Source organism: Myotis brandtii, unplaced genomic scaffold (genome assembly GCF_000412655.1).
Source record: "Myotis brandtii unplaced genomic scaffold, ASM41265v1 scaffold708, whole genome shotgun sequence".
Classification (NCBI taxonomy): Eukaryota; Metazoa; Chordata; class Mammalia; order Chiroptera; family Vespertilionidae; genus Myotis; species Myotis brandtii.
This window is the reverse complement of record NW_005370777.1, coordinates 3377169-3399621: the sequence shown is the minus strand read 5'-3', so window position 1 is coordinate 3399621 and position 22453 is coordinate 3377169. Positions and strand designations below refer to the sequence as shown.

At 39.5% G+C, this 22453-nt stretch overlaps 1 protein-coding gene across 1 annotated transcript in view; it reads left to right on the top strand.

Moving 5' to 3' along the window:
- Positions 1-22453, top strand: part of CFAP54 (cilia and flagella associated 54) — a 250797-nt gene that overhangs the window by 218033 nt on the left and 10311 nt on the right. Inside the window, exons 66-67 of the mRNA XM_014530050.1 lie at positions 1469-1610; positions 11169-11243. Of these exons, the coding sequence (XP_014385536.1) occupies positions 1469-1610; positions 11169-11243 (217 nt within the window). The remainder of the gene's footprint in view (positions 1-1468; positions 1611-11168; positions 11244-22453) is intronic.

Genomic DNA, 22453 nt, shown 5'->3' with positions numbered 1-22453 from the left:
TGGCCAGCCTGGGTAAGGGGCTGATGGCTGTTTTCAGGCTGGCCACACCCCCTTTAGGGTGGGGTGTTCCCACTGGGGTGCCTGGCCAGTCTGGGTGAGGGGCTGAGGGCCGTTTTCAGGCTGTCCAAGCCCCCCGGCGACGGAAGCTCCCAGCCTCTCCTTTTTTTCTTTTTCTTTATTCTGGGATTTATTTACCTTCTATAATTGAAACTTTGTTGTCTTCAGTGGAGCTCAGAGGGGCTCCTGCTTGCTTCAGCTCTGTGGCCACGGCTGGCTAAAAGCAGGTATCTAGGGGTTTATTTACCTTCTATAATTGAAACTTTGTTACCTTCTGTGGAGCTCAGAGCCAGCCGGGAAGCTTGGCTTCCTCCATCACTGGGGCAACCAAGCCTCCTGCTTGCTTCAGCTCCGTGGCTGCCAGCCGCCATCTTGGTTGGGTTAATTTGCATATAGTCACTCTGATTGGCTGGTGAGCATGGCTTAAGGCGTAGCGAAGGTATGGTCAATTTGTATGTTTTTTATTAGATTAGATTTTATATTGTTCCCTAGTTTATACTCTCTGCTTCAGCTCATGCCTAGTTTCTCTCTTTTCTCATTCCACGTTACCAAACTCCTTGTTTGTTTCTTATTCTTTTCATTACCTAGTTACTTTAGTTTTGATTCTGCTGCCCTTATGACCCCAGCTTGTAAGATGGAAATAATACCTATTCTGCCTACCTTTCAGGGTTATTGCTAGGATCGAGCCAGACAGTGCTTTGAAAGCACATACTTTAAAAGGTCAAGTCTCATTACTAACTCTGTCAGTGTCAGCTCATTGCCAGCTAGGCACCTAGTAGGTGCTTTGAGAACACAGACTTGGTTCTTCTCTGGAGAGCCTTGTCCATACTCCATGATTTTCATTTCAAAGGACTCTTGGGTATCCGCACAAAAGAGAATAAAACAAGAGATGTTTCAAGAGCTGGCATACTCTTGATTATTGTGCAATTTTTTTAATGAAATGTCAGAAGACCTACTAGTAGACACAGTATACAAGATAGCAGAGCTAGGCAACAAAACTAGGAAATTAGGTACTTGCCTTTTACATCCAGAAACAACAGGATATTTTTTTCCAGCTGGAAATGATTATAATTTCTGCAAGGTAATCAAACTGACAGGATTCTTTTTTATCCCAAAATGTTCTTAATTTTGGTGTGTTTGTGATAAATAGTAGGCTTGCTAAAGTTAGGGATATGCCCTTGTCACTGAGGCCTTCACAAAGGAGGGTAGCTGACAATCTCTCATCTTACTTGTGTCTCTTTTCTCGTGTTTCTTGAATGAAGGAATACTTGAATGAATTAGGTTTAGGGATGCCAGAAACAAAGTGTTAAATAATGGAGGACTTACTTTACACATACTATTAATTCTGGGAATAAATGAATGCCTTTTGCAAACTCTTCAAATAAAATACATCTATGTTTGTTATTTTTAGAGTTATTGAAATTCATGAGAAACTATCGAATCTTATGCAAATAGCTGAGATATCATTGCCAGCAGTTCCTGAAGTTACTCCAGATGAAAACGTGTCTGAAGCACAGGAGATAGAAGTGAAAACAATTGATAAAGAACTGGAAGTAAGTTATTAAGTAATGGAAAACTTTTCTACTGCAGAATGGATGTCCTTATACATAATTCCTCAAATTGTTTTTTACTTCATCGGAGCAGAACTACGTAACTCTACTTGAACTTTGTGGTGGTTCTGCCCTCTTTTGTCTCTACATAAAGTACCAGGGATGACCCAACTTTTGGGCACATACGTAGTGTTTTCTACAAAGCTCTTCTAAGCATACCAATTATAAGAATCTTATGGTGAATGGAAACAAAACCAATCTAGAGAAATCATTCAGGTATAACTGTGAATCTGAAGAAAAAATGCTCTGCAACTTTATAACATTACTTGTCATTTCTCACTCTAAGTCTATGTGAGCATGTTTATTACCCAAGTAATGTATGAAGGAAAACTAGAAAATACAGAGAAGCATATGTCTTTCAGACTTTTTCTATGCATATTTTTTTCCTAATTAAAAAAGGTATTATCCTGCCCAGCGGATGGTTCAGTTAGTTGGAGCATCGTCCTGTAAACCAAAAAAGACTGTGGGATCGACTCACGGTCAGGGCACATACCTAAGTTGCAGGTTTGATCTCCGGTCAGGGCACTTGCAGGAGGCAACTGATCAGTGTTTCTCTCTCACATCAATGTTTCTCTCTCCTTCTCTTTTCCTTCTTCTCACTCTAAAATCAATAAACATATCCTTCAGCAAGTATTAAAAAAATGAGATATTATCCTTACAGTGTGTTATTAATATGATCACAGAGTTCATACAGTTGAGTGGTTTTCTTAAAAAATCTTTATTGTTGAAAGTGTTACATATGTCCTCTTTTTCCCCCATTGCCCCATTCTAGCATGCCTCCCACCCTGCCCCAGGCCTCTACCATTCAATTGTCTGTGTCCGTGGGTTATGCATATATGCATACAAGTTCTTTGGTTGATCTCTTTCCACCCACCCATCCTCCCCTGGCCTTCCCTCTGTTCCCCTGGATCTATTTTGTTCAACAATTTATTTTATTCATTAGATTCCACATATGAGTGAGATTATGTGATACTTGTCTTTCTCTGACTTGAGTGATTTTTATGATCACTGATGTTAGTGTTCTGGTGGAGAGGGTCATTGTCCTATTTCTCCTGCACTCTAAATGGAAACTGGATAGATGGAGATCAGAATGTCAGCATCATTATTGCCCCCACTCCCCTTCTGCCCCTGACAGTCTTACTGTACCAAGGAGAAGAGGATAAGAGTCCTGCAGGCAGGGTACCTCCAAAAATATAAACCCACATTTCTCAGAAGGGGCCGAGTCTAGCATGCCCTGTTGTTTTTCCCAAACCAGTCAGATAAGAATTAGTGATGGGTCCAAAAACAGCTGGAAGTGCCCTCCTCCTTCAGGAGTGGAGTGGAAATTCCTTACCTCCTATGGAAATAGAGGAGCAGGGAATGCTGTTCTTTCCTAATCACTTGCTCTTTGAATTTTCATTTTGTACATTAATCCAATTTCTTGAGATATATATTCTGTAGTTACTGTGGTCATTTTAAAAAAAAAATCAAATGGCGGGACAACATTTACAATGGGAAAAAACAAACAAATCTTCTGCCCAACCTCTGCCGACTCAATTCCAGCCCCTTGGGTCCCGTCTCTGTTTGTTTTCCTCAGAAAGATCTTTTAGGATCTTCCCTAACTTTTAGTCAGCTGTATCTTTTTTCTTAAATCACTTTCTGTTAGATTAATATTCAATTGGCTACAAAACATTTTAATTCTTAACGGTGAAGACTGGTACAGCCACTGTGGAAGACAGTATGGAGTTTCCTCAAAAAGTTAAAAATGGACCTCCCATTTGACCCAGTAATCCCACTTCTAGAACTATATCCCAAGAAACCAGAAACACCAATGAGAAAGGATATATGCACCCCTATGTTCATAGCAGCACAATTTACAATAGCTAAGATTTGGAAACAGCCTAAGTGCCCATCAGCAGATGAGTGAATTAAAAAACTGTTGTACATATACACAATGGAATACTATGCTGCTATAAAAAAGAAGGAACTTTTACCATTTGCAACAGCATGGATGGAACTAGAGACCATTATGGTAAGCAAAATAAGCCAGTGGGAAAAAGATAAATATCACATGATCTCACTCATATGTGGGATATAATGATCAACATAATTTGATGAACAAGAATAGAACCAGAGACAAATGGCAGGTGGGGAAGGGTTAGAGAGCTACCAAAGGACTTGTATGCATGCATATTACCATAACCAATGGACACAGACACTGGGGCGGTGGGGGCTAAATAAATAAATAAATAAATAAATAAATAAATAGGAATAGGATGGGTATGGCTTTTTTTGTTTTCTTGTCTTCCTCATGTATTCACTCGTTATGTGGAAGTGTAAACATTGGCAATTCTCCTGATTTTCAGACTATACTTGTTGGCATTTCTTCAGTCTGAATTTACCAGGACAGTGAGTGCATTTTTCATTATTGTGAAAGCAACACGCCCAGCTGTAAGAGGATTCATCAGGCAAGAACAGTTAGCCTTTGAAAAACGCATCTTTGCAGTATTTATGTCTCCTGTGCTCTGTGCTTGCATTTATCATAGAAATGATGCCTTAGAGCTTTAGTTACACATCCTTTCCAGGGTCCTCAACTGTGACAACAAGAATTACCAGACACTTAATGATACTAATGAAATACTGAGTACCGATAACAAATCTCCCAATGGATCAGCCATCTCAAACTCATGAGGTTTCACTTATATATGCTTCTTGTCCTAAATTCTATGGTTGCCCTTTCATGTCTGTTTTGGAGAGGAACTTGTCTCTTGTTTCATTTCTTCACTTCCTTTGCAGATCACTTACAATCACAGTCTTAGAGTCATAGACCAAACTCAGCAGGTTGCTGTCTCTGAGCCATGGTCTAGAATATTCTTTGCTGAAATCATCCTTGAATCATTACTTTATAGGTTATATATGGAAAATGTTCCCCTGCACCCATTTGTCTTTTTGGCTTAGATTGTCTAAGACAGGAGAGTGAGCATCCATAAGAGTAATAGTTTTAGGTTGTGCTCTGCCTAAAAGTATGGGACTCAAATCCTTTCCTGGTACTAATTGTTCCCTCCTTCCTAAAAATGATCCTTTCACTCAAGTACTGCTCTGAGATGGAGACATGAGCCCCTAGGTTGGAGTGAGAGTCAGCAGAATTTCCCTGGGGATCACATGTACGTATCAAATTGACCACAGTGAGCCCAGTATCTGAGCCAAGAGGTTGGCTCTACATATAAACAAATTAGAAATAAATGGGAGGGGGGGCAAGGGAGCATTTGAATATAGGCAGATGGAGAATCCAGAGGACCTATCTTGCCTTAACCAAGGTTTGGGGCTTGCTTTCATATCCTGACTCAAATGGTATATGTGAGTGTGTCAATCCCTGAGCACAAACTCCTTTCAGTCCTGATGTTATCCTCTGTATTTTTTAATTTGTCTATTATTCAACTTAGAAAGAGCTTCTTCAGCTTTAAGTGGGGCATGTTTAGATGTGTTTCAGTTCTGTAAGTTCTTTATAAGACAGAATGTCATCCAATGGAAGAAAAACTAGTATTTGTTTAGGTGAATTGGCAAATTAGTTCATAACATTTGAAAGTTGATAAATGGAAGGAACATACAAAGTTTTCTTTTTTCCCAGTATACTAACCAGCACGTAAGAAAAAAAGAGAAAAAAAGCAGCTAGATTCTGTAGGGTAATATCAGATAAATCCCATTGACTAAATCTGCCAGTTCGTTGTCATGACAACCTTCACTGGGAGCTAATTAGAAGTTAACTAGGGCACTTGAAGAGATCAATTCTGATGAAGAATTAGACAGTATTTCATAACCTCTATAATCTAATATATTTATATCTATCACAATATAGATTTTTGGTGGGATATTAAATATAAGGGTCCAGAAAAATGTGCTTTTGGTTGACATGGGAAATAGTAAATCTTGTTCTCTTTCTCTTTCTCATTCCCTTCCCTTTTTTTATTTTCTCCCCAAATCCCTATGGTCTGGAAGAAGCCAAAAACTTCAGAAAACAGACAGCAATTTAAGATGTATCTGGAGGGCTACAGAGCAGGTGTTCTATTCACTTCTGGCTTAAAAGCCTTGTATGTCCTTCTTCAAAAATGAACACTACCAGCTCGGAACGACCGAGTTATTTTAACCTATCATTCACAGTTTTAAGGGTATCTTCAGAGTTCATCAGGTACTTGAAAGCATATGAAAGATGCTACCCATCCTGGTTTTAAGACAAAAACTCCCTTTTAGAATGATAGCATATTCATATGAAAATCTTAAACTATGTTTACTAAGTCATTCAAGATTAGTTCAGCAAACATGTCCAGAATCACTGAACAAGGCAATTAGAATTCGTGTGTTGTCAGATTATCCCAAATATCAAAGTACTCTGAAATCATAGAACCAAATAAAATTGGACATTAGCATCAAATAACAAATTATTTTTGAGACAGTTATTTGCAAAATTTTTCCAGGCTTGGGGAGAGAAGGACATATAGAAATCAGTACAATTAGGTCCCTGTCATGGAGGAGCTTATTATTGTAGGAGCACGGCTAGGTACCCAGATGTCATTCATAATGAGCCAGCTGCCTGGTGGCCCACTTTTAGCAAGCAAAGTGTGGTGTTTAAGGAAACATCAATCTGATGTTCAAAACCATAGAAAACAATCAAAATCTCTGTGGCACCTCTTATAAGAACATCCAAGAGGGAATCTTTTTTGGGAATACTAGTACACAGAAAAACTTCTTTAAAGTCTTATTTTCCCCAACTATCTTGCTTTTAATATCTCTCTGACATCCACAGCAAGTCTTTAACATCTGTCTCATTTGGCTCAAACTCCTAAAACTTTCCCTTCAACTCAGTCTGTGTGGAGTATTTTATCTCCTCTCCCCTTCCTGCTCTGGCTCAGCTCTTTATTATATAGTTCAACTTAGTCTCTCTTCACTTTTTCCAGTCTTCCTTTCTCCCCCATTATTTGGATTCTATACCATACAAAAGAGTAAGGTTGTGGAATCCTTCCCTCTCAATGGGGCTTTTGATGCCAATGATTCTAATTTATTGTTTTTTATATCTCATTCATATTGGTGTGTGTGTGTGTGTGTGTGTGTGTGTGTGTAGAGAAAGAACGTGATTCTAATTTATTGTTTTTTATATCTCATTCATATTGGTGTGTGTGTGTGTGTGTGTGTGTGTGTGTGTGTGTGTGGAGAGAAAGAACTAGGGGGGAAGGGAAAGTTGGAAGGACGGAGGGAGAGAGGTTTGAGTTAGAATTTGTATTTGCTTAAATAGCTCAGACAGCATTTTATAGCTCCTATAAACTGAAAGGCCATTTTCCATTGGGCCCCAAAATACCTTGTGCCCTTACCAAATTGTTTCAGCAATTATTTGTTTATATGTTTCTTCTTCTCTCTTGAACTTGTATTCCTTGGCTCAGGGGTCTTATTTATAACTAGAGGCCCAGTGCATGAAATTCGTGCACTGCGGGGAGGTGTCCCTCAGCCCAGCCTGCACCCTCTCCAATCTGGGACCTCTCGAGGGATGTCTGACTGCCGGTTTAGGCCCGATCCCACAGGGGGTTAGTTTAGCCTGTGGGATTGGGCCTAAACCGGCAGTCGGACATCCCTCTCACAATCCGGGACTGCTGGCTCCCAACCGCTTGCCTGCCTACCTGCCTGATTGCCCCTAACTACTTCTGCCTGCCAGCCTGATCGAAGCCTAATTCCTCCCCTGCCAACCTGATCGCCTTCCACTGCCCTCTCCTGCTGGCCCGATTGCTCCCAACTGCCCTCCCCTGCAGGCCTGGTTGCCCCCAACTGCCCTCCCCTCCTGGCTTGATCACCCACAACTGCCCTCCCCTGCCGGCCATCTTGTGGCTGTGGGTGCTGCCATCTTTGAGGGTGGGGCAGTCAATTAGCATATCCCCTCCTTATTGGCTGTGGGTACCACCATCTTTGAGGGCGGGAAAATTAGCATATTCCCCCCTTATTGGCTGTGGGCACCGCCATCTTTGCGACAGCATGAGGGTCAGTTAGCATATTCCCTCTTTATTAGATAGGCTTTTATCTCCAGTATCTTTAGTAAGTGAAACACAGTGCCTTTTCAATACTTGCCTGTGAAACGTTTAGTTGGAGACTTGTGGAGCGCTCTAATTCCTGACTGAGGGTGAAGTCATGGGACTGAATCTCATATTCGGTGGACAGTGAACCACCTGTTGTGGCAAGAGTACAGGCTGAATGTGGTGGGAGATGGGGCTGAGAGATGGTGGAACTACGTGCTTCCTCCTCTGACTTCCCACAGTGCTGGAAGTCTATCTCTCCTACCCCTCCCACCAGACCATGACCTCTCTCTGTCTTGTTCACTTCCCATTACCACTCCACGGCACATAGGATGCATTCAATAGAGGTTGAACAAGTAAGTGGTGAATGAACATTGCTCTGCAGGAAGGGTCATGGAAAAGCAGGGCAGGATGTGTGCTGGAGTAGGAGAAGGTGGGTGGCAGCTGGAAGGGCACCTCATGATCCACACTACATTTACTAAATTAATCCTGCTGGCATGTGAAGAGGGATGAGGGAAGCAAGAGTTCATAGGATGGAAAACAATTTAGGAAGCTTTTTCCATATTGTTGGTGAAAGATGATGAGGATTTCAACTAAATCAAAGAATTAGCTTTATTAATTTTGAAGCAACTCAGAATTGAATTCCATTCCTCATAGAATTAAGACACTTCTTGTTAAAGGAGAAATGGCAGAGATTGAACAAGGGTCATTCTGTGTCCTCTCAGGCTCCTTGCCAACCACAGCCCTGTTCCAGCAGCTCTTGATGGGATGGGTGAGCTTAGCGCCTTCCCTGTCTCCATTTCTGTGCTAATGAGGCCTCACGAAATCTCTCACTGCCCAACACCTAATCAGCCAGTTTCTGACCTATGTACATCGTTTACCTCAGAGAATACTAAAGAAACAGAATGTTGTTGAGGTGAAATTTCTGTTTGATAAATGTTGAAATGGGAATGAAAAGCATTTATGAGGTAGCATTGCTATCCATCTGTTATGTGAAATGATTACTGATATGGACAGTGTCACTTTGCTTGATAGGTCTTGATAAAATCATGACAGTAACCCATCATGGTTGTTATTGAAACCTTTTATGTAGTAGAAAAATATACTTTAACCAGTCCTAAGAACTCAATTAATTTTTTTTTTATCAGGCCAGTTCTCCATTTTTGGTGTGTGTATGAGAACATTTAAGTTCACCTTTAAGTTCACACTTAAGTCTCACTTCTTGGTTAGAACAGTCCAATTCACCTTTAAGCTGTGGCCAGAATTATCTTTTTAAAGCAATTTGATTATTCCCTCAGTCCAGTGCCTCTCAGTTTTCTACACAACAAAATCCAAGTCCCTTGGTTTTACCTGTCCTGGTATAAGTTTGCCCCTTCAGCCTTATTTCTCACCATTTTCACTGCCATGCTTCCTATACCAACCCACAGGAAAAATCATTTCAGGTCCCTATGTGCCTTGAATGTCCATTGTTTTTTGCTTGCCCGGCTTCCTCCAGCCAGAATGCCCTTGTCCCCATTCTCTGTCAATTGAAATCCTACTATTCTATCAACTCTCAATTCATCTGTCCCTTTCTCTAGGAAGTCTTTCCTGTCATCATGTTTATACTTACTCTAGGTTTATACTTATCCCACCTCTAGGCTCCTACAACATGTCATAGCGATGCATGTTCTGACCACATTATACTTGGTATTTTATTTAGTTGTATATGCATCTTTTTTTCTCAGTTATTGTAAACTTTGGGAGGATAGGGCCCATTTCTTCATCTTTGTATTCCACAGCACCTGCTATAATACCTTAAATATAGTTGTTAAATTGAAGTAAATTAGCTATAGCTTTGGAACTCTAAAATTTGATCTTTTCTATGTTCATTCATTTATTAAAACTCAATCATAACATGGTTTGGGGCTACAAGTTCAATTTCTTGCTTTTAAAAAATATTTATTGTTGAGAGTATTATAGATGTCCTCCCCTCCCTTCCCCACACTGCCCTCCTCCACCTGGATCCTGCCCCACCCCAGGCCTTTACCACCCTATTGTCTGTGTCCTTGGGTGACAAATTCTTTAGTTAATCTCTTCCCACCTCCTCCCCCCTTCCCTCTGAGATTCACGTCTATTCCATGTTTCCATGCCTCTGGTTTTATTTTATTCATCAGTTCATTTTGTTCATTAGATTCCTTGTTCGTTTATTTTGATTTTCAGATTCAATTGTTGATAGATACGTATTTATTGCCAGCATATTATTCATATTTTTTATCTTTTTCTTTTTTCTTGTCTTCTTAAAGACGACCCTTCAACATTTCATGTAATACTAGCTTGTGGTGATGAATTCTTAGCTTTTTCTTGTCTGTGAAGCTCTATCTGGTCTTCAGTTCTAAATGATAGCTTTGTTGCCTTTTTATTCTCAGGTTTTAACCAGCAGTGGTCAGTTGTAATGTAAGAATTAATGTACTTTTATTATTTTTATAATTCCCGAATGCTACTACATGTACATATTAATACTGCCATAAAAGCAAATTGTTGCTTCCTTCAGGGATGGATACTGGCAAGACTGTGCGGCAGGCATAGTTTTTCTCTGATAATGTTATAGTTATGACTCTTATCATTGTCCGTAAAGGAAATCTTCCACAAGCTCCAGTAAAATAGACTTGCTGGGGAGGAAAGATTTGGCAGCATCTGGTAAGTAAGCTTGTGCATAGCCAAAGACTGGAAATGCACAGTGGACCTCACAGAAAGTGGACTGGATTGTCAGGAGCCATCACTATGCTCAGTGCCATGTGGGAGGGTTGGCGCGTAAATTCTCACTCATCTCTGATTCTTCCTCTTATTCATCTCACATCTGGCCGATGGCTGCCTTCTCCAACTCTGTATCAGGACCTCTCAGCTCACATGGCCAGTACTGACTGCAGCTCTCTTCTGTTGTCCTTCCTTATGTGGAGGATTTGACCGATTCAACCCTGCCTTTGGGTAGACCCCTCATCGGTCAGATGTATTCACATAAACACAGCTCTGTCTATACAGTAGGGTGTGTGGTAGAGCTGTCAACAATAGACAACATATGATATTGACCTTCACTTCCTATTCATTTACTCTTTCCATTTCTTTCCCAATTCCCAATCATTCTTCTCTACTTAAATCCATTTCTGGACTCTCTTCCAGGACACTCTTCTGAGAAGAAAAGTGATTTTTCAAAATCTTATTTTCATGTGAATTACTTTACTTGTTATCCTTCTGTAACATGAATTTTAACAGTGAATGTGCAGGCTAAGAATCCTAAAAAATATATTATTTTTAATTAAATCTTGTCGCTTGTAGCCATCCTGTAGTTTTTAAATACCCCTCTAAGTCTCAACCTGAAAATTTAATTTAGGTGATAAGTCAAGAAAATACAAATGAAATAAATAGTTTATAATTAAAATGTCTAATATTTACCAATAATATCAACCTTACTATATTGTTTTCTTATTTATAGAAAATGATTATTGACTGTTGCTCAGAAATAATAAGTCTGTTTATGAGTGATAGAGAGACACAACCACTATCTAAGGTATGTATCTCTTTTAAAACTATATTTGACTCGCTCATAAGTATCACTGTTGCTATGGAAATGGAAATCCAGAAATCATCTATTATAAAAGTATCAAGGGACTAACCCTTCTTAATGTGAGTGATAAACATGAATTTATGGAGCATGTTATTTTGTTTAAAAAATATTCTTTAAAAAATCAACTAATACAGAAAATTATGAAGAGAATAATGTTAGTCATTTCAAATCTACCATTCAGAGAATAACCACTATTAACATTTTGGAGAATATCTCAAATGTTTTCAATGTATATATAAACTTAGATTTTTTGCATCAGTAGAATCATAATGTACATGCATCTGTAACTTGCTTTTTTCATTCAATAATAATGTTATGGACATATTTTTACATGAAAGGCCTACCTTCTTGTGTCTAATGCCTCATAAAATCTATTTTACCTATTTGTTGTGTCAGGCTTTATTTAAATAACCACATTTTATTCATGGCTCTTGAGGGTGATAGATTCTAGTATAAACATGTCTTCTGCATCATCTTCTTAGAGTTAATTCTTAGGAATAAGATTTTGGAATAAAAAGTATATATGCATTTTTTTTTATTGTGAGTTCTTCAGCAATGGAACCATTTTACATTCCTGCCAGCAATGCACAAAGCTCTACTTTCTTCACATCCTCACCAACACTTGATATTTTCCTTTTTTTTTTGGATGATGATCACCTTTATAATGAGCGAAGTGCTATCTCATTGTGATTTTGATCTGTATTTTCCTAATGACTAATTTAGTTGAGCATCTTTTCATGTGCTTATTTGCCATTTGTGTATCTTCTTTGGAGAAATGTCTGTTCAGTCTTCTGCCTGTTTTTGAAATGGCATGTACATTTTGATGTATAATTGCAAATGGCTCTCCAGAAATGTTGCACCAATATTTTTGCCCATCAGTGGTAGATGAGGGGTCCGTTTCCCCCTCATGTTCATCTACACATGTTTTTCTTCTCCTAGTTTCCTCCCCTCTCTCACTTTCCCTTCTTCCTCTCCTCCTCTGCCTCCTTCTCTTCTTCTAACTATTGTAGGTCTGACAAGTGAAAAATGACATTTTCACTTTTTAAAATTTTTTATTAATAAGGCCAAATATACTAGTAGTTCATGAGTTTGTTGGTAGTCTGTGTTTCACCTTCTGTGAAATAGTATTTGTTCATTTAGTTAGTGAATAGGTGTTATTTTTAAAAATATTTTTATTGATTTCAGAGAGGGAGATGGAGAGATATAAACATCAATGATGAAAGAGAATCATTGGCTGCCTCCTGCATGCCCCCTACTGGGGATCTACCTAGCAACCCAGGCATGTGCCTTCACTGGGAATTGAATCGTGATCTCCTAGTTCATAGGTTGACGCTCAACCACTGAGAAACACCAGCCAGGCAGTCAACACATATTTAGAGTGAACTGTCTGTGCATTAGGTTCTTCTTTCTAGGCCCTGGAGAGCAAGGTCAGAATAAACAACAAGGACTCCACTGTCTTGGAGCTACTATTGTTGTGAAGCAAATAGTATATAAATCAATAAACTAGATAAGTTAAGATTTGTTAAGTGCTATAAAGGAAAAAAAAAGGGTGATATGTTAGAGTGTTGGTCAGCAAACTGAAGCCTATGAACTATATCTGTCCCATTGCCTATTTTGTAAATAAAGTTTTACAAAGGAAGACCTCTCGTAGGATATGACATTTGAAGTAAGACCTGAAATATTACACTGTGTTCCTCCCACTATATCATTAGTTTCTTGGGGGATAGGGACAATGCTAACTTAATCTTTCAATTCTTACAGTTCCCTGTATATTATTTTAATTAGTTACTGCTTCTTCAATCAAATTAAATTCCATTTCATGTTAAACACTTGAAATTTAATATTTGCTTTTTTTAAATATTTATTTGACCATTCATGTTCTTTCCCATTTTTAAAATGGGGAACTTAATTTTTTAGTATGGAAATACATAGATTTACTGTAGCAAGCCATTGGTAATAAAATAAAACTTAAACCTAATTTTGATCAAACTGTGGTTAAAAGCAGGTCACAGCAAAAAAGACACATGATTTTGTATAGGTTTTGGCTTTTGACAGACTAGACTTGAAATCCCAGCCTTGAATCTTGTTAGTCATATGACCCTAGGCAAGTTTTCTCAAATGGAAAATGGAGTAATAATGCCAATCTTTCACAGTTGTGATTACTAAAGCAAATAATATATGTTAAGTAATTGGCAAAGGGCCTAGTCCAAACAAATGTTTAGTAAATATTCGCTATTTCACTGCCATCATTATCATCATCATCATCATCATCCCTACTATTGTCCTGCCTTTCATGTGTGAATGTGTGAATTCTTCATCCCCTAGTTAACTAATTTTAAACAGACTTTTAGCATCCAAATTTGTTTTGAAATATTGATAGACAAAGAGAAGAAAAGTGTTAAAGGTAGAGAGAGAACTAGAACCCATTTTCTTTGCCTGTAAAGTAAATCACTGTTGAATCCTAGAGGAATTAGGTCAGTGTGCCGGATCCCAACACAAGACCCCAGTGGTGAAAGGGTCACGGGTTCAAGAGGAGGTGCCTCCCAGTTGAAGCCCCTGCTAATGCTTCCACTGAAGCCAGACTTACTGAGTAGTGCTGGCCGGGGGCGTGGGCGTTAGGAGCTTGTTCTAAGAAACAAATTGTTAGACAAAATTACATGCCTTAGTAAAGTTGTTTTTATCACCGGGATGAGATCTTGCTGTGCAATTTGGTTCTGTACTGAACATACCTATTGCAATCACCTTTGCCTGTTATTGCCTCTTTCTAATTAAAATGGATATTACACACACAGCTTGTGACAAAAAGAAACTGAGAATAGCGAGGAGATGAAGGAAGGGAATGAGTGCTCCATGCTAACCTTCTCAGTGATTACTCACAGAATATAAATGACCATGAGGTACAATTTCTGGTCAACTAATAATAAAACTTCCTTTTAATTGCCTGCATAGGTTCAAATTATTGCAGTTTCCAAGTTGCCAGGTAGGATTCAAACATGATGCTAAAAATATTCTTTCTGTTCTTGCTGTGACTGATCATGGGAAGGACAGGTCACCATCAGTAATTACCGACTTCCAGCTGCATGCAGAACATTGGTGTAGACACTTTTCTTGTTGCAAAGGCAGCATAGGTTAAGTTTCCTGCACTCAGTTAATTTTATGTTTCATACTGGTTCACATGATACAAATAAATTTACCTAATCATTCTATCAGTGGGGTGTGTGTGTGTGTGTGTGTGTGTGTGTGAACTGAACTGACTAGAGTCACACAGAATAAGTTTGGAGAGGAGATTCCAAGAAGAGATCTGGTTTAAGGTAGGGAAGGTTTATAAGACACATTGTATAAGGAAATTACCAAAGAGCTTTTCTGGAGATTACCAAAGAGTTTTTCTGGGCTGCATGAGTTCAGTAGGATATATTTTGTAGTTCAGGATTTTTAGCTAGACCCAGAATAAAATCTGACAATAATGATAGTAATCATTAAAGTGATTACTACTAATAGTGATAGTAGTAATATATTCATGGTTAATATTTGTTGAGCACATGGCATGTGAAAACATTGTTCAGTGTTTTATTATCTCATTTAATATTATAAGAATCCTATTAAATTGGTTACTACTATTATCCTAATTTTGGAGATGAGGAAACTGATGCACAGGGGAATTAAGCAGTGTGCTCAACATCTCCCAGCTTCTAAGTGGAGGAGGCAGGAGTCAAATACAGTTCTGCTTAAAAATCCAAGATCTGTGTCTTTAATTAAATTATACCCACTGAATGTTCCATTGGAGTAGTGGGAGCAGGTGCTACAGGAAGTTGAGGAGTAAGAGTGGGAAAATGAAAGTTGCAAGTGTAGATGAGACTTTAAGGAGGTCTGGGTAAGAAGTTTGGAGAGAGAGACAAAGACTAGGGAGGAAGTTAGGACAGGAATGGTGGAAAGGGAAAAGGGCCAGGAGGGTGGGGGTTGCCTGTCTAGAAGAAAGAAGGATAAGTGATGATGGAACACAGCCTTTAGGGATCAGGGTGGGGGCAGAAAGACATTGATAACACAAGTGAGATAGCTGCCTGGAAGCAGAGGAAAGATACTTCTTTTCTCTAGGTCCTGGGGTAGCAGATGGAGGTGGGAAAGGATGAGAGAAGCTGGGGCAGTTTATACTCAGTGGTTCTCATTTCTCAATGAAGCGGAGGCAAGTTTTTCTACTATTAGAGTGGGTTAGAGGATTGAGGGTATGGTCTTCTGAGATCGAGAGAGGTAGATGAAGATTTTGAATATTCACAGTCTTTGAGTGTGATGGGCAGGAAAGCTGACCCAGGAGAAATAAAAGGAGTGAGGGCCACATGGAGATTTAAGAGCCATTGATTTGTTGGGACTCTAGGCTATTTGGCTTGTGATGTTTCTCTAGCAACACTTGGCTTCCTGGACACAGGAGTGAGGCAGATGTGTGAGGAGAAGAGGCCCGTGGCAGGTGAGAGTGCAGTGAGACTGCTAACAGTATGTGGGAGGCTCAGGTGGATGAGAGCAGCTCCACACTTATCTCAGTCAACTTAAAACTTCCTCTATTTGCTCTGAGAAGCACCACTGCAGCCTAATGCCTGCCATTTTTCCCCAAGCTGTAGTTGGACATAAAATAGTTTATGCAATATGTTTTCTTAAAAATATTTTGAATTTAACTTAAAAAACTCTGTAATAACAGTTAAATTCTAATGACTTCCACTGCATTTTTATGTACATTATTCATGTGTATTTCCCCCCCCCACAGGGCTAAATTTAGTGTACTCATGTTCTCTTATTTTTTTATTCTTAAAATGATCATTTTTGTACGTGTTTATGATCAGATATTGACATCAACCACAGAATTATTTAGAGATAAGGTCACCAAAATAATTATTATCTTTAAGATGTTTTCAGTAAGAAGTATGGAGAAGGTAAAAGAACAGCTAGAAGGAGACACAGAGTCACAGATGTGTTTACATATATTCATTTGTTTAGTCATTTGCATCTTTAATTTTATGTCTGATGTATTGATTCTATCATATGACTACCTATGCTCTATAGCCTTTTATGTTCTTACTAGAGGCCTGGTGCACGAATTCGTGCACTGGTGGGGTCCAGCCGGCACACCCCAATGGGGGTGGGGGTGCCTGCTCCCGGGTGGGGCCGGCCAGGACTAGGGGCCACAGGCGTTCCAGTTGTTCCACCATTCGGTTGATTTGCATATTACCCTTTTATTATATAGGATGACCCCTGCCTATCAGCTGAAATTATTGCTCCACAATGCTAGTATCCTATCTTTTGCTAGATTATCATGCAAAAATTGGTAATAACACATTAAATCTATATTACTCTAACTCAGAGTCCTTCTTTCATCACTTTCTCTCAAGCCTGTGGTTTATGTCTCTGTCCTTAATATTTTTTTTAATCAAAATATGTTATAATGAAGTGCTTTCTGGCAACCTGCTTAGGCAATTTTTAAAATCTGTCAGCACCTCTCCCCAAATATGCTGGGTAACTGTCATGGAGTTGCTGAGTGTGTCTACACCCAGACAGGAGAGGATAAACTAGGTGGACTCTCAAGGTACCCTTGGAAATAACCTATGCAGTTTTTCTGGGTGTTGGATGGGGTTGCATGCACCCCTACTTATGTGGGACAGCTTCCATCTCACTTTTTATGGGATCTTAAATCCTAGAGAGCAGAGTTAGTCTGTTTAATTTCCTTTGGCTAATTTTATTACACTAGTGTGTGCCTCTTCCTTTTAACACAGTGCGCCAAATGGTGTCAATGACAGTACTCTTTTTAAACTCTCCTTTACATCATTGGGCACAAGGTTCCACATATTCCATAGTAGGTGCTTACTAAGTCTTAACAAAATTAAATCTATTAATATAACTTTTGTTGGTTCAGTTGAAACTTCCTTCCTTCCTTCCTTCCTTCCTTCCTTCCTCCCTCCCTCCCTTCCTCCCTCTTTCTTTCTTTCTCTCTTTCTTTCTTTCTCTCTTTCTTTCTTTCTCTCTTTCTTTCTTTCTCTCTTTCTTTCTTTCTCTCTTTCTTTCTTTCTCTCTTTCTTTCTTTCTCTCTTTCTTTCTTTCTCTCTTTCTTTCTTTCTCTCTTTCTTTCTTTCTCTCTTTCTTTCTTTCTTTCTTTCTTCCAAGAGTTTTGTGTTATTTTTTCTTTGTTTTATACCAGCCAAGAGCTGTCTGCATAGATTTTCGGGGCATCTAGAATTACATCTTTCTTCTGTGAGACATTATCATTCTGTCCTCAAGTGAAGAGTATCCTTTGTGTGTAAGTCTATGAGACATCCACTTAATATTCTCATATTCTTTTGAAGACAATGCTGGATGACATCAGTTCCACACTGCTTTTCAAACACAGCGCCGGCTTGGATTCCATCTTCTCACTGTTCACTTCTAACTGTCACATTTGGCTAAAGGAGAAAGAAAGCCCTTAAGAAAAGGCCAGGCTATTAATGTGCTCTTCAAAATGCTAAGAAAAGGCTAAGCTGTTTATAGCATTTTCAAAATGCTCATCTCTCGGAGACTTGCCAGCAATAGTGTCAAGGTGAAACACGCTTTCCTTCATCAAGGAGCCCAGAGCCTCTGTGTTATCTGTGCTCAAAGTATTGGTCCCGCTTTTGTTAGGCATGGGATTTGGAGGTAGAATGGTACTTGGATATAATTTAAACTAAAATATAATCATAAACCTGATATTGTATGTTTACTATAAAAGTGGCGAGAAGGTTGTTCACTGCTTGATAAAGCAAGCCTGGATTCATTCAGGATATAAATGTATTTCAGAATCAAAGGAAAAATCTCCCTGAAATTTAGTCACTTGTATAACTTCTAAGAGGTGAGAGGCATGGGTATCATTAGCAAATCTGTTCACTGCTTTCTATTTTGCTGAAAACGGAGCTAAGTGTTTACTTTCATTTGCTTCATTCATTTTGCTAAATGGGTTTGTCTTGATTAAAAAACTGGGCCTCTAACGGTGGGACTAGGTTTTCATTTCAGGAGGATATTGGTTTTTGCCTCATATAGTTGAGTCAATTGGCAATCTTTTGGGAATTTTCTGGGCACATTTTCCTTGTCACTAAATAAATTCTCAAAGAAGCAGGTGTACATTTACTCATTTTTCTTGTTAATACTTTCGACAAGTGTTTGAGATTTTTGTTCTTATTCCACCTGAATCTCAGGCAGCTAATGCCATTATGTCCTTTTTCAACCACCCATGAGAGCAGAGTACAGTGGGAAGAGCACCAGGCACATTGTAGCCCCCATTTTGCCCTTGTGGACAAGTGGACAAGTCATTAACCCTTAAACACTCCAGGTCAATCAGGTTCTGTTGAAGGTCTTGAAAGCGATGTGTCTCAGTGGATGAAAGCATGATTCAATTCTTGTTTCCACCATCCATTGCTGTGTGACTGGGAGCAAGTTACTTCACTCCCTCTCTGTGCATTGGTAATAGCTACTCTGCTTGTAGGATTACATTAGGTACCGCATGCAACCCAGTGAGTATGGTGCCAGCACAATGCCAGGGGTAAGCATTCACTGCATGATGGTTGTCTTTATCTTTCCCAGACTTAAAAATAATGTGAAATGAGTCATTTTTTTTTATTTGACCATTAGCAGCTACCTTCATTAGTGGCCTTTGGCCTGTCTAAATGTTTGCTAATTTTGAAAAGACTAAAAGGACATTTAATAGATGTATTCTTCGTATTATTTTTCAACCATCCTTTTTTAATTAACTTTTTTTTGATTTGAGAAAATTGCAGATTCACATGCAATTATAAGAAATAATATAGAGAGATCCTGTGTGCCCTTTACCCAGTTTTTCCCAGTGGTAACAGCTTGCAAAACTATAGTCCAATATCACAACCAGATTCTGACATTAATAAAGTCAGGATGCAGAACAATTTCATCCTTACAAGGACCCCTTGTTGTCCTTTCACAGATACTCCAACTTCCACCTCACCCCTGTCCCTGACCCAGCTCCTTGACAATTACTAAGCTACTCTCCATTTCTATAAATTTGTTATTTCAAGAATGTTGTATTAAAGGGACCATATAGTATGTAACCTTTGGGGGCTGGCATTTTTTCACTTAGCATAATTCCCCAGAAAACCATTAAGCTATGCTTTTGATGAACCCAAAATCCTTATGAATAGTGACACATTTTATTTTTGCAACAGAGTAATTATTAACCAAAAGTGCTTAATGGCATACAGTGCATAGTAAATGTTCAGGGAGGTTCAGTGGTGGGTTCCGACTCCACCTACCTCTGCCCTTCCTCCTCCTCCTCTCTGTCCTTCTCCTCTTTCCTTGTTCTCTTCTTCCTCACGTCCTCTTATTAATATTGACAAAAGCTGATTGCTTAAGTTGAAAATTCTAAAAAGACTTAAACAAAATAATTTATGTAAAATTTCTTGATAAATTACAAACTCTCTATCAGAAATTGCTGGTCAGAGTTGGCCACATTATAAGAATGGTTTGCAAGTGCTTGCGATGTATACTGATGTGAATAAAGAAGTCAGCATGAGCAGCTCTGCCCTCCAGGTTGCTCCTGCAGTGGTTGCACGAGAATGAAATAAATGTTTCTGCTAACTAACAAAGCCCGTCATGCTTTGATTCTAAGCAACAAAGTCCCATAAACAAAATGCAAACGTCAGTTCACGTTCTTTATAAATCCTTTGCTCTAAAAAAGAGCCTCCTGTTTTAGTTGCCAGACAGTAAGTCCAATGAGCACCTTCCTAAAAGCATCAAGAAATGCAAAGTACTGTTCGAACTCAAGAGATTTCATTACTGTTTCTCCGGTCAAACGCCCAAAGGCAGACCCAAACCAACCCCTTAGGAGGGAACCCAGCCTCATTGTGCTCAGTTACAGCGTATTTTCCTATAACTTTTCTGCTGAGATTCAAATCCTTGTCCTTTCGGTGGAGTTAATCCTTACTCTGATGGAATTTCCCTCTATTCAGAAATAGGGTAAGGGTAGAGCAAGCTTGCTAGGCATGCATGTTTGAGTCAGGAAAGGGTAGGCTAGGCTGTGCTCACAAATAACCCTACATTTCTGTGGCTATAAAGGTTTCTTTCTCATGCAAAATCCAGTGAAGGGAACTCTCCTTGAACCTGTAACTATACTGTCCAGACTACATGGCCTCTAAGGTCACCATCGCAGGAGAAGAGGGCTGGGGAATTTACAAGGTGCTTTTAAGTAGGGTGACCATGCATGTGCATTGCCTGTGACAGCCGCAATGTATGCCTATTGATTTGGAGTAATAGTTGCTATTTTTCCTGGTATTATTAGAAGTGTCCCATTTTAGACAATACATAAGGGTGACCCTTTCTAAGAGCCAGCAACCATAATTTCTGCCCATATCCTATTGGCCTCCTCCTAATGAGCCAGGATGTAGAGGATGTAGAGGAGCAAGGATGTATGTTAGTGAACACTAAAAACTTCTGGCACAATAGGCATTTTCAGGAATGCCATAAATTTTTAAACAGAATTAACTCCATAACTTTACCAAAATTGTGTTGAGCAGATATGACATAAATATGATATTTCTATGATCTAAACTATCTGATTTAATCACACACTGTGGTAGCCTGAATCATGCCACGCCCCTACAGATATCCACATCCTAATCCCCAGAACCTATTGCCTTACAGATCTGATATCAAAGTAGGGGGATTATCCTGGATCATCCAGGTTGTCCCGAAATGTAATCAGTTCTTTACAAAAGGGAGCAGAGGGAGATTTGACAACAGGAGAGAAGGTGATGTGATGATGGGAGCAGAGGTTGGAGTGATGCATGTTGAGGATGGAAAAAGAGGATGCAAGTCCAGGAACACAGGTGGCCCCTAGAAGCCTCTACAAGGCTCGGCAACAGATTCTCCTCTTCGAGCCTCCAGAAGGAACCAGTCCTGCTGGCATCTCGACTTTGGTGCAGTGAAACTGGTTTCAGATTTCTTATCTCCAAGACTGTAAGAGAATGAATGTGTATTGTAATCCACTGGGTTTGTTGTACATTTGTTATAGCAGCAATATGAAATTAATACATGCATTCTGAAGTTTAGCATGTGACTTTAGATTTCTGTGTCGAGTTAAGGTAAATACTGTTCTTATCCTTATTGTACGTGTGAGAAATTGAGGCCTGAAGAGTTTCAGTGACTTGCCCAAGTTCCCTCAGCTAATCTGAGAGCCAGGATTCACACCTACACAGACTGGCTCCTCAGAACATGTCCCTAACCACTGTGCTCTGCTGTCTCCCCCTGCTGCCCAACTGTCCTCCAAACCCCCCTCCCACCAGGTCTGTCAACCACGGAATGCCTCTGCTCCCTGAAGCCCTCCTCCCACTCCCACCTGACTTCAGTCTCCTCCTCTGTGGGCTCAGTAGTAATCTAGACAGTTTTCTAGCTCCAGCTTTTGGAAATTTTATGAAAAATTCTAGGTCTTCCATAGGGAATTTAGGCTTCAGGTGAGATTATTGAATTTTTTCATATTCAAGTTTTGGAGAAGATATTATTACTGAATCTTCTTCCTACTCTTTAATTTCTAATTCTCTTCCTCATACTCTAGAGAGGGGGATGTTCCCAAGAGTAATCAAATAAGGTGATTAATAGAAGTCATCCTGGAACTGTATTGAGCTTGTTTGACCATGACCCAAGCAGAGAAGCATGTGGAAATTTGGTATATGAATTCTTACTTAGTTAATACTCTAAATCTCCCCTTAGCTTATATTGGTTATATACTAGTATGCATTTTGCCATATGGCCACTTGTTTAATGGTTCTGGAGTTAACCACTGAATTAAATATTTATGCCTGCCATGGCCCCTGCACTGAGCCCCAGATCTCCCCTCCAGGACTGAAGACCTTATTTTCCCAGCTCTGGGGATGTGCTGCCTGACAGCCTTCCGCTCTCAGCCCTCTCCAAGAATTGCCCCTGGCCAAAGGATGTGGTCTCTTTCTTGGGGGAAATCTGCATCCAATTACTGGTTGATATGGGGGTACAAAGACCTAACCTCCCCTACCAGGATTAGGGACAACTTTGAAGGGCCATCCCAGCCCCAAATCTACCCGTGGGGTTGGCTGAGTCCTTTGTTGTGTGTGACTGCATTGCAGCCCATCTTCTTTCTCTGCCTAATTCTGCTTTCTTTCCTTTCTCCA